Below are 13,128 nucleotides of genomic sequence, written 5' to 3' on the forward strand. Positions count from 1 at the left end.
TCAGTTCTTTTTGTATTTGAGTTATAAGAAACGCTTAAAGAGAATTACTGCCTGTGAGTTTTTAACAATGGGAGATATAGCATGTGTACGCGACATGTTTTATGAGTCATTAACGACGTTGCTGCGCGCACATGCGTAGCTTCTGTCAATAAATAAATAAAAATTCTCAGCAACTTCCTGTGGAATCGGTTATATTTTGCTTACAGAAAAAGCGTGATTGTTTTTTCTTTGAACAGGTCAGCTGAAAAATATTTTTTTTGTGCATATATCCAGCGTTAGAAGAGTTAGTTTAATGTAATACCAGTTTTGCTTGAAATGAATATAATTATGGCCGCTTAGGATTCCCTGCATTTTGAGACTTTAAAACCTAGTATAGTATAATTTGAGCATATATGATGTCGGAATATTTTGCTTTCGGATATGCTGAGGCTGTGCATTGAAATTTAGGTAAACCCTACTTTGGAACATTTGGAATTGGAATGCTTGGAATTGAAAATTTAAAGTTAAAGATGAGAAAAGTGATTGTTTCAAAGGTAAATGTGGAATTGAACGCATTCAAATGGGGGGCTTGACATTTAAATTAATATTGCGATATAAAGTACTTAAACACTGGTTTGAAGTTTTTAGAGACGCACATTAAAATGCAAGTTTTGTTCCATAATTTGCATTTGAAATCTTTAGCGAGATATCCTTCTAAATCTGCGAGTGATTTTTTTTTTTTGCCCTCAGCAACTGCGATCAGTGATAAATTTAGAACGAGACAAAGCTGGCGTTGGCTCCGCGGCGAAAGTCAACAAAATCAACTACTCAGTGTATATTTTCTGCATGTTCTTAAAAACTTCAACGAAACTCGTATTTTTTCTTTCGAAAATAAAGCCGCTTTTTTACTTTAGTTTACATGCTTACGATTAAGTAAAAACGAAAATAGGCGTGTTCGTATTTGAAATGTTTCTGCAAAAGAACATTCGTTGTGAAAACTTATGATGCCACCGCCAGTTTCCACGTGGCGCCAGTTCTGACGTCACGACCAGAACGTGCAGATATCGTCAAGGCCTTTCTTTCGTATTTGCATGTTTTTTCTGCCTTGCCATGCCTTCTCTCACAGCAATGGCGGCTTATTTATTTCAAGAAGCAAATTTACTAATTAAGTATGAGATAATTGTCATCTTAGTGTTTTCTTACCATAAGAGCATGTTGGTAGATCAAGAAAAGATAATCTCAGTCTTACCTTTTTACTGAAGTGTGTAAACAAAGGCTAAGCATAAATATGACAGTGTGGACAATACACGGTTTTTATGCATTGAGTATTCCTTTATGCTTACTTAGCATTTGAATGCTTCAGTTCCTACGGCAACCATAACAGACAATTTCAATGGCTTGATTTGTGCGTGACAATGTAGACATAAGATTTCACGTTAAGCAAAACACGGTTTAAGTAATTGCCTTCTAAACGTGTGGACCTCCATAAAGCGTTGCCGGTAAAGTTGTAAAATTTAGAATCATTTAGCTTTTCTAAGGAGCATGGCGAAAGCATGAAAAGGTGTTTCTATTAAACTAGGTACGTCCGGTTTGTTTACCCCTAAACGATAGCTTATGGGGAGTACTGAAAAAAAAAAGTCAATGGCGAAGAAGTGAATTAAATGAGAAAGAAATGAGAGAAAGATGTTTGAACGCAAATGAGAGGTTCCGTCGCTTTGAACTTCTATGATACGATTGATCGAAATGTTTTGTCACAAAAAACCTCGACAGTTTTCTTTTTCTGCATCGTTTAAGGGCATTTAATTTTCAGATTGCATGCTTGAGGAGTCGACAAAAAAAAAGCGCCTTATACAAGGCCTGTCTTCCAAAACAAAAATGGTTATGCCCATTCGCGCTTGATAAAAAAAAAACACTAATGTTCCATCACAACGAGAGTGTTTCATTCTTCGCTGAAGCCCTTACCGAGCTTATCTGATGATACAAACACACGACACATGAATCGCGCGACAATGTCTCCAACTGTCCAGACTTCCCACCTACTATGCGTGTGGCAGTGTGCCTCTACGACCAAGCTTGGATCTCTGGGGAAGCCTCGAGTCGAATAACGCAAATCTATACAGGTCTCTAACGCTGCGAACAGTGCGCTCTTCAAAGGACGCGAAAGAAAACTAAATCACCGTAGACTGTACACTGCGGATGCACTCAGTACGCGCGACTGGATACGATGTAAAAAGGCGAAACGATACTAAGAACTCACGTGCCGTGCTGACTACGACAGAAGTGTGCGGCGTTAATTATATGGTTGTTTGTTTTACACAACGAGAGAACTATATCATCGGCGATTCAGGGCAAGGAGTAAAAACACTGCGCCACCGGTCACCCGTGCAACGATATTCTTTCTTTTTTTTTTCGATAGCGAGGTAACCACGTGAGCGTACTCCGGAGGCCGACTAAAGATTCAAGTCCACTTAGTGCGCGTAGCGAAAACAAGTGAACCGTCACTACGTGTTTACGATATTGTTACGACGATTAAGAATAGTCAACGGATACGAACTACACTCCCCCCGTTCCCGGGTCCAACTTATCCTAACGACTGAAACGAACGTACATATTGGTCTACAAATTCAAATGACACAAAGTGCAGTCTACTTAATCGCGACGAAAGTTGCAGCTTACACACTCGCTAAAGGTCTGGCAGCGCACTTACGATGCGACTACCGCAGGTGGAATGCCCTTTTTTTTTTCTTTAAAGAAGCACTGCGAAGAAAGAAAAATAGCCGAGGTATTTTTGCACCCAAGCGACATTCGCCAGAGTGCTTTCGGTACATACAGGGGCAGTTCATGTCGGCACTCAAGTACTCGGCTGGCTTTTGATATTGAAGACCCGCCGGTCCTCTACACTTGCGCTTCGTGCCGAGATCTTTCGCGACAGGGTGTGAGTGCGTCTCTTCCTCAGCTGCTGCGAAGGAAGCATAAAGCGTAACGTTATGCACTGCCTTATTCATCTGCACCACAATCAGTAACATTGCAGACGACCCTTTAAAACGACAACCTAATCAGCGACCGAGGAAAAGCGAAACCCGTCTAACGGCATTGCAATCATGCGGCGATATCTATGTACGCGCGTCAACACCGCTTGTAAACACGCACGTACACAAACATTCGGTCTCTGTCGGTGAAATAGTGCTGTCATCGCTTGACACCACTAAAAGAGTCTCCGCGAAAGGTTTTGTATGCGCTCAGAAATGCTTCCCTGTCGTCGCTGGAGTATCGATGCACGGGGATGTGGGCGTTCATTTCGCCACGGGTGAAGTCAGCGAAGTTGCACACTCGTTCGCGTATGTGCTGTACTCGCTACCGCGCACAAAGCACACCTCACTCGGTGATCGTGTGGGTTCGGTGCCGTTCAATGCAGAAATTCCTTTACATACACACGCGAGTCGCACCTGGCTTCGCAGGAGGTATTCCACTGGTGTGGCTAGGACTCGCACCTGCCAGCTCGGAAACAGAAAATGTTAGATGGTACTTTGTGAACACGTAGTGCTCTCGCTTCAATCTCAGATGATATGCACACGGCACCGTGCATCGCGAACAGGAATCAGTCTTCCTGGATTTGCGCACACCGTAACACCGAAATCGCTTGTGAGTTGAAGACGCAGACGACGCACACACCGACTCTCCGAAAGAGGTCAAAACGGCTCTTGACGCTGCACACGCGCAAGCACCAGTTTCTCACACTGCGTGGTCACCTGAACTCTGCACAGTGCGCGGCGAATCCGGGTCTTCATCCGTGTCCAGCGGACATAGCGCTGTCGCGCCCCGGGCTTCACAGGAAGCACGCACATTCGGCTATCACGACCGGGGGAGCTACTCCAGTGCATCGTACATTCCCGGTCGGGATGACACCCCGTTCTCCGAGATGCCCAGTCGTCGCCGCCGCCGCCGAGGATGCTTGGTCCACTAAGCGCGCGCCTCTCGCGCCTCCTCCATGCTCTCTCACGGCGTGCGAGAAGTCCGAATCTCAGGAGATGGCGTCGTACGCGGGTGGCGGCGTCTCGGTGTCACGCGCCTTGTACGTCTGCGCCAGCGGGCAGCGCAGAGCGTCCAGGTAGCAGGGCGGTGGGTCCTCCGCGGCTAGCGCTGCGCACCGGGCCGCGCTCAGCTGCTGGTGGCCTGCCAGCCGGTAGCCCGGGTAGCGGGGAGGGGCCCGCGCACCCACGCGGTACGGCATGGCCCGCAGGAAAGGCAGGCCTCGGCTAGACGGGCGCCCGGCCTGCGAACAGAGAGGCAGAGGCTACTGCACAGGCGTACTTGACAAGCACTTGACGCATGTACTGAGCACGTGTAGCCACGTGTAGCCGCAGACTTGTAATACTGTGTCCGACTACAGCGTGTATTCGATAAATGACGGCTGTTGCCTCACCTTCACTTGTTTTGCTGTCTTTTTCCGTGATAGCAGGAACTGTTACAATCAATGTCGGGTAAAATTACATGGTAGAGTAAATGTAAAGCATTACTAGTTTGGCCTATTGGAAGTTGGACGATAATATACACGGGAGCCATATATAACTCACAGAATTAAGTAAAGAGAGTTGAACCATTACGACGATTACGTGCACCAAGAAAAAGAAAATGTTCTCTTGTTTCTAGTCAAGCCATTTCAGTTGGTACAAACCCCCTCAGAGCCACAACAACTTCAGCGTTTGTTGAATACGACGACAAATTGCTCAGATCTCCATACTGCTAAAAACGGTAGTTGTGTGGGGGCTACGGCAGGCACCTATCTACGACTTCATTGTGATAGCAACAACTTGCTACCACAATAAAGGTAAAACCATTAAGCACACAAAGACCCGCAGCAATGGTCTACTGGTTATGGTGCTCAACTGCTGACCCGCAGGTCGCGGGATCGAATTCCGGCCGCGGCGACCGCATTTTCAATGGAGGCGGAAATGCTTGCCCGTGTGTCCAGATTTAGGTGCACGTAAAAGAACCCCAGGTGGCCGAAATTTCCAAAGCCCTCCACTGCGGCGTCTCTCATAATCATATCGTGGTTTTGGGACCTTAAAGTCCAGCAATTAATATTAGGCAGACAAAGCACGAGCCGGACTTTCGATTTCATAAGGAACTCAAATTTCGTCTTGTAGCGACGATGAAAAAAAAAACCCAGCTAGCTACACTACGTGAAAGGCGTCTAAACAGCCAAGCTGATGCTCCCCTTCGTCAGGCATACTTCATTTCTATTGCCTTTCTGTTGCCTACGTCCGGCGCCTTCTTCCTCTGGAGTACACTCACAGAATAGATCGAGTAAAAAGGGCGTCTATTTGTCCAACAACAATAATCGTCATTTATTTTGCCTTCCTTTCCTTGCATTATCGCCGCGCGCCCGGCACTTTCTGGTCTCGAACGGCATGTGCGCTATCAGAGTGACATAACTTTCTTGATAGGAAAGTGGTCAGCGTCGATTTTTCAAGAAAGGAAACTCAAGCAAGCCAGATGACGAGTATTTTTGTTGAACAAAATGACGCCCTTTTAAATGCGAAGCGTTTCTTAGCGAACCTTTGGCACTTTGAGCGTTTCTATCTATCTATCTATCTATCTATCTATCTATCTAGCCGCCTACGTCTGGGTGCTCTCATGATCGCCTTCTTAACTTGATGTAGACAAAAGTTGGCATGGGAGGGTAAGAGGTTTTGACGAATATGATTGTCGGGTCATGACATGAATAACGTGAAAATCCTGTCGCGTACGTTGTCGAACCCTTTCCACTAGAAACGTGTGGCACATACCCGCTTACCACGGGCCGCGGTGTACGGGTATGCGCCACAGGTGATTGACAGTTTATATCGACCCAGGAGCAGCGAGAACAGACATTGGTAACTTAAATGCTAGAGCGTTAAGGAAAACCAACATCGGCAGCGTCGACTCGACGAATGGAAAGAATGAAAATTAGGATCCCAGCAGGAGTCGAACCCAAGGATTCTGCGTGGCAATCATGTATTCTACCACTGAGCCACACAAGGTCTATGAACTGGTTTGAAAAAAACAGCCTACGCAGGCGAAATATCGGTGCAACGTCAACTGTGGTTGTGGTGCTTGCTATCTAAATTTACAAGGAAGCAATAAACACTACATGATACTCCTACGATGTGTACTCCTACGATACAGGCGTCATATCAGATTAACGTCTGTGGTTCCAGTCTTGGCTCCACTTTTATAGCAGTCTAATAAACATTACATTTGTATTCCTATGATTCAGCAAGCTATATTGAAGCATTGCTAGACCCCGGAGGAATACATTAACGAAAGTTACGTACGATATTCACATCATCGCACCGTAAAGTGCTCTTAGTCCGCCAGAACGACGTAGTGCCCTCTTCATTTCTTACGAGACTGGGCGATGGCCTCATGCTGACCGATGATAATGCCAGGCTGATTGAAAATCGCTTTGTAGACTAGGCTACGTAGGCCACATACGCCCACGTGGTCTACGAATAACACAAACGTCATCCACTGATGTTGGTCTACGTAGCACTATCCAGGCCTACCAGCCTCGACGGCCTATACCTCACCAACGCGAAGGGCGACTTCAGATTCAGACATGTCGCCGGCTCTATTGACAGATTATTTGTCGACGAAATGACCGAGGCATCCACGATTTACAACAGCTGTACTATACCTCGTACTTCACTACACATGGGCCCCTCGTCACCACGATCACGACCGGATCCTATAACAAGTCATGACCAGCTGCTGGTGCTTACTGATCAGGGTGATGATGCCCTTGTTCAAGAACTGTCAAGAACTTCCACACATGCACACGGGTTCGTGAAACGTGCGTGCGTTCTCGGGACTCGTATAAGCACTACATGTCAGCTTACCGCTTCTAGTGTTGATAATACCCACGTTGCCATTGGCAGCGTTACCCAACCGTAAACAACTAGTTATATAACACATATGCGGCTCTTCAACATATATGTGTGCGTATAAAATTTATACAAATGTTTAGGGTCATTTTGTAACGTGTCGCTCAGTAAAACAAAATTACGCCATAGTCACCTTCCCGCCGCATGCTTCGCATAACATCGACTCTCACGGTACGTGGGATCTGCCGAATTTTTTACTCGATCTATTCTGTGAGTGTACGAGCAGTCTTGGCCATTCTGGAAGAGCGAACTCCCTGAGAACCAACACCCTCCTTTATACTCTAGCGAGCCCCTCTCGCAAACAGCTGGGTTCTGATGCACTTTCCACCAAGCCTCATGCTCGCCTCTCTTGACGCAGCGCTCATTGATTCGCCCTTTCCGCCAAGCCTCACCATCACCCCTCTTGGTTCCCATTGGCTTCCTCCCACTGGTTCCTCCTTTCCACTGTAGGGGTACGGGCCAGCAGCCACCCCGAACCCCTCAGAGACGAGGCAGAGACACCGAGGATGGATGGGTGGATGGATAGAACTTCATTTAAAACAAGCTAAGTAAATGTGGTTGGGTCCCTAGATGTCCGGGAGCCCCTTGGCCGACACCTCTAGGCAGGGCCGGTCCACCATCCACAGCTGGCCTCACACGAGGAAAGGGAATGACGGCTTGGGGCCTTTCTCGGCATAGCGCAGTCCTCCCCCTTCCTACCGATCCTCACTGTCACCTCACCACAAGGCCATGTGACCAGTGCAGGCCCGTAGCCAGGAATGTCTTCCGGGAAGGGGGGGGGGGGCACTTGCTGAAAGCCTTGACTATTTGAGAAAAACACCTATTTTCATGATTTATTTTCGATAAAACACCATGTGTCATAAAAATTTCGGGGGGGTCGGGCCCCCTGCCCCCCCCCCCCCCCCGGCTGCGGGCCTTGACCAGCGTTACACTGGCGCTGGCGACGGGTCGACTTAGAAAAGCTTCGCCGTTAAGTCGTTAAGGGCACAATGAGCCTCGCTTTGGGACTGACCCTGGGCGCAGCCTCCTCGTCGTCGTCGTGTGCCCTGCTGCGGGACCGCACCAGCGCCATGGTGACGCAGGAGAAGACGAGCAGCAGGAATAGTGCGAAGGCGACCAGGAAGAGGCGTCGCGTAGAGTCGGCGTCCCGCACGTACACCACCACTGGCACCGACACGGGCAGCAGCAGCACCAGGCAGCGCAGGATGTTGCGCGGAAAGGCCACCGGGATGGACTTCTCTTCGTCCTCGCCCCCTTCCTCCTCGTTCTCTCCACCGTCGGCGGGAGACGACGGTTGCTGCTGCTGCTGCTGTTGCTGCTGTTGCTGCAGCTGCAGCTGCAGTTGCTGCTGCTGGCACGCACGGCAGTCATCGACGGACACTGGCTCCATGCCGCGGGCAGGATCATCCCGGGCTGGAGCGGAGCCTCAGGGCGCCTGGGCTGCAAAGCGGAGGAGAGGACTCGGTCAACACACATAAAAACAGATCAGATATATGAATCGATAGATAGACAGACTAAGGAGGGACATGTAGAAAGATCAACCAGAAGAGAATTCGGTTAGCTGCTCTACGCTATGGGTAACATAATTGGGCGCAGAAAGAGGAAAACAGGAAGAGCGGGCACCACATGCGCAAAGGACGCATAGAAGAACTACGTTTTGTTACTGACACTGGCGTTTCTAAAAAAAAATAATGATGCAGTAGGACGCGAGCGGCTTTCTGTGCCATCGACAGGTGTGGATACGGTTCAAGGATTTTTGTTGCAGAAAATGAGGTGCTACAAGTGCCAACTAACTTTTCCCACGGAGCTGCTATAATTTGCGACCGCCTATGGCTCGCTGCGGAACTTACAAACGCTTATTTTGTCACTTCTTGAAATGGCCGATGCGCAACACAAGTGAGTCTTACGAAAGTAACCAAAGATCCGTCGTGCATATGTCATTCTGTTGACAAGAATACATGACGACAGTTAGAAAAGGTAGCTACGCTTGAATATCCTTACCGTGGTCTTGAGAAAGCGCGTTCCAAATGGCCACGTTCTAGCCAAGCGCATTCAGCGCTTGTGAGTTGACGACACTTTGGCGTTTCGAACGCATTCGACTATAAACGCAGAGGCAGACGCGAGCGAAACCTCCGAATCAGGCCAGAGTCACAATATATGCGAGAACTGCGACGTATTTGCCTAACTTCAGGTGATGTAGAATATGTTTGCCGTTTCCTGTCTTAACAAATCTGCATACACCGCGTGCCATTCGACCATAAATGGCCTGTCGGTAGTGTACGGCCGACAGCTGTGCCGCTACTGCTATGCTAGCGTTAAGTGTTTCGTGTGCTGTCAAGCATAGAACCACGCGCATATCGAACGCAACAGAGCGAGGAAACCTTAAGGAGGTTAAAAACTTTGTGGTTGGTGGAGAGAGAGATGAAAAGAGAAAACGCCTGCAAGCTGAAAGTGTCAAGTACTCTTGAGCATACAGTAAACAAAATAAGTTTGTGAGAGAAAGGCCGCAATTTTGAGGGGAGCCCGAAAAACAAACGGGGTATTTCCGTGTTTACTCACGCACCGTTTGCGGGCAAAGCCTAATAGTTTTCTTCTTTGTTCTTCGGCGCGCTCCTGTGCGTTCGCTTCTCGAGAAGGTAAACACCTACAGGGCGGCGTGGTTTGGCCGCGTCGCTGTATAAGTTTGAACAGAGAAAGCGGTGAAGGCGATGAAAAAAAAAACAAACAGGGAAAACGCCCCGCGGTCAGCCGATTTGTTTGTTTTGCATACGAACTGCAAGCCCGTGTTTTAGTCGTTGTAACACCGCCTACACTTTCGAACACGGTGGAAACGCAGCCGCGTGATAGATGGCCTCGGAGCGCATACTCTATGCGTGGCTTGGCGTTTCCGGCTACCTCGCTCCATCAAACTTGCAACCCCGACGGGAAGGGGTGATTGAAAATAGAACGATGCGAAAGAGAGGGCGCACGTGTCGAAACATTTTGATAAAGGAGGGCGGCCGCAGAAAACTTGCGAGAAAACGAAGTGCCCGTGCCCGAACCGAGGGCTTAAATCTGAATCCCGACAGTCTTCGCTACGCGATGGAGACGGCCGCTCTCTGCGAGCTAGCTTAACGGCGTGGAAGGTTTATGCGAAGTGCGCGAGTCGTGTTTCTTTTAAAATTTCACTATGGATTCGTAGACTCGACTCGAATTTACAGGTGCCTTTGTTTTCCCACAGGCGCTCTCTACTTCATAGCTCTCTCTCTCTCTCTGTTCTTTAGTGTGGTTGTCATATACACGAAAGAAGAGGAATTTTACCGAGGGGTTCGTTTCTTTGTTAGACGCAGCCAAATGAATTCAACAGACACTTAGACCAAGGAAAGCATAGCGGACATTAATTGTTGTCTTTTAACTGTAGTGTAGTAATTGCGACTTAAATTGAATTAAAGTGCACGGAAAATTACCGTTGCCGCCTTGGCTACGAGTGGTGCTGGATAACACTCCCAGGGATTACACGTACAGAAATGCCCAACAAAGTGGACGTTCCGGCGCAGCTCAATTGGTACAGCATCGGACGTGTAATTCTAAGGTTGTGGGCTGATGATGATCTTTCGTCCACCCTAATTCATTTCAACTTACGTCGTAATTACTGTTCTACAGTCAAAAGACAAGAATAATTGGCCCATTCGCTTTCCTTGGTCCGATTGTTTGTATGATTCATTTGTCTATCACATACACCGACACATATTTACATCTTCAAAAGCGCAGCGCGAATAAAAGGGACAATAAGAAGGAACACGCAACGACATCACAAGCGCTAACTAACAAATGGTTTTATGTGCACCAAACTCTGCGTATGTATGCGCAAATGTTGTCATATCACGACACAGCAGCGCACAGCAACACTGGTGTGACAGCAGCGTTACTCTTCGCACGTAGAGCACGAAGCAGCCGCAAAAATTGCAGCATCCGGCGAACAAAGTGAGAAAAGTATCCGCGGTTTCACAGTTTACGTGTAAGGTCCAGCGCCTGTCCTGTGTAGTTCTCCTTCTCGTGTCTTCTTCTTTCGCGCTGTTTAAACAATGAAGAGTGAATAAAAACAGTCGCCGATACGCTTATTACTTTCCGGAATTCTGCCGAAGAAAATTTGAGTGATTGCCGTCTCGACGTTTGCCGTTCGAGATTGGACGCTTAAAAGAAAAAAAAAAAAAGAGGCGGAAAGGAAATGAGAAGGAAAAAAAAAGTGAAGTAAGGCGTTGAGCAAACATCGGCTCGACAATTGCTATGCTCGGCAAGCCGCGTGAAAACGGTGGTCAACCGCCCTATGCAAACACGGCTTCTCAGGCGCTTTCGCGATCGATATTTTCAATAAGGCTTCCGAGAAGGCCACAACTTTTTCTCTCTTCTTTCTCTCAGCCGCTGTTCGCTGCTCTGCGGCGGCTATGTGTCGCGAGGCGTGATCGAGAGGGAGAGAGGGGGGGGGAAGCATAGGGTGGCTTCAAGTAGCCAAGCACACGAGCGTTTTATGCCACGCTCCGTGAAGCCCGAAACGGAGGCGAAGCCTGCAAGGAGGCCGCTCGTTCCGCATCATTGAGAGTTCAATGTTCCGACCGTAACGCATTTTCGCGCGAGTCCCTCCTCCCTGCTTGCAGAAAATACCCAGGGTGGCTGGCGTTCTAAATGACAAGCCAAGCCGATGAAAACGCGGTTGCATGCGAGCCGCGCGGGCATGCGTGCCAACCACGTACGCGTTCGGTAAACGACGAGGCTTCGCCGCATAAACAGTTTGTCCACAGAAAAGCCTGATTCACAGAAATAAGTATGTTCGGAGAGAAGCCAGTAACTGCGAGGCTTCGGGATGCGTAAATGGTTTTAAATGCGAAGCATTTGTTAGCGAACTTCTGAGACTTTGAGCGTATCTATCTATCTATCTATCTATCTATCTATCTATCTATCTATCTATCTATCTATCTATCTATCTATCTATCTATCTATCTATCTATCTATCTATCTATCTATCTATCTATCTATCTATCTATCTATCTATCTATCTATCTATCTATCTATCTATCTATCTATCTATCTATCTATCTATCTGTCTATCTGTCTGTCTGTCTGTCTGTCTGTCTGTCTGTCTGTCTGTCTATCTATCTATCTATCTATCTATCTATCTATCTATCTATCTATCTATCTATCTATTATCTATCTATCTATCTATCTATCTAGTCTATCTGTCTGTCTGTCTGTCTGTCTGTCTGTCTGTCTGTCTGTCTGTCGATCTATCTATCTATCTATCTATCTATCTATCTATCTATCTATCTATCTATCTATCTATCTATCTATCTATCTATCTATCTATCTATCTATCTATCTATCTATCTATCTATCTATCTATCTATCTGTCTGTCTGTCTGTCTGTCTGTCTGTCTGTCTGTCTGTCTGTCTGTCTATCTATCTATCTATCTATCTATCTATCTATCTATCTATCTATCTATCTATCTATCTATCTATCTATCTATCTATCTATCTATCTATCTATCTATCTATCTGTCTGTCTGTCTGTCTGTCTGTCTGTCTGTCTGTCTGTCTGTCTGTCTGTCTGTCTGTCTGTCTGTCTGTCTGTCTGTCTGTCTGTCTGTCTGTCTGTCTGTCTGTCTGTCTACGCACTGTGGGAATCGATGTAATGCGAAGCAGCCAGCAAAGAGCTGCAAATGTCGCCCTTCTTGTCTTTGAGGCAAATGAAGTTATTCATGTCATATCTAGTCCAATATATATCGTATGTTTATCATGCATGCATGAGGGTATTTACAATAAGGTATATACTATGCTAATGAAACGTATATTTTGGCACATATAATGCATAACCTGCCATTTATGTTCGTAAGGCACTGATTTTATGCCATAACAATTTTCGTATATATCGAGTTAACAAAACAGCCGGAAACGCACCAAGAGAGTGGCATGTAAATCATGCCGTACATGACATGCATGTCATGATTTTCATGTATACCACCTGTCATTTAAAGTCATCATACAGTCACGTCAGGCTAAACCAGTTATGGTGTATGTCAAGCTAGCGAATCGGCCACGAGCGCACCATTAGTGTGTCATGTAAATCATGACATGCATGTCATGATTGTCATGTTACCACCTGTCAGTTATGTTGGTCAAACACTCACGTCACGCAATAGCAGTTTTGGTGTATGTCAAGCTAGCGAACGTGCCGCGAGCGCACCATGAA

General features: G+C 47.0%; 1 protein-coding gene across 1 annotated transcript; it reads right to left on the reverse strand.

Annotated features, from left to right (window-relative positions):
• Positions 1 to 3,890: 3,890 nt before the first annotated feature.
• Positions 3,891 to 8,343, reverse strand: LOC119392877 (uncharacterized). Its single transcript, XM_037659805.2, has 2 exons — positions 7,918 to 8,343; positions 3,891 to 4,252 (listed from the first exon to the last, which is right to left on the reverse strand). The coding sequence occupies exons 1-2, from the start codon at positions 8,293 to 8,295 to the stop codon at positions 4,001 to 4,003; spliced, it is 630 nt and encodes a 209-aa protein (XP_037515733.1). The 5' UTR covers positions 8,296 to 8,343; the 3' UTR covers positions 3,891 to 4,000.
• Between the last annotated feature and the right edge of the window lie 4,785 nt (positions 8,344 to 13,128).

Source organism: Rhipicephalus sanguineus, chromosome 5, assembly GCF_013339695.2.
Source record: "Rhipicephalus sanguineus isolate Rsan-2018 chromosome 5, BIME_Rsan_1.4, whole genome shotgun sequence".
In the NCBI taxonomy this organism is placed as follows: domain Eukaryota; kingdom Metazoa; phylum Arthropoda; class Arachnida; order Ixodida; family Ixodidae; genus Rhipicephalus; species Rhipicephalus sanguineus.

What these genes read in the sequence shown, in the direction of transcription:
- LOC119392877 (XM_037659805.2), bottom strand. Translation starts at nt 8,295, where the DNA reads ATGGAGCCAGTGTCCGTCGATGACTGCCGTGCGTGCCAGCAGCAGCAA. An exon ending in ACGAGGAGGCTGCGCCCAGG is followed by an intron (nt 4,253 to 7,917) that starts GTCAGTCCCAAA and finishes CTCTGTTCGCAG; the next exon opens with GCCGGGCGCCCGTCTAGCCG.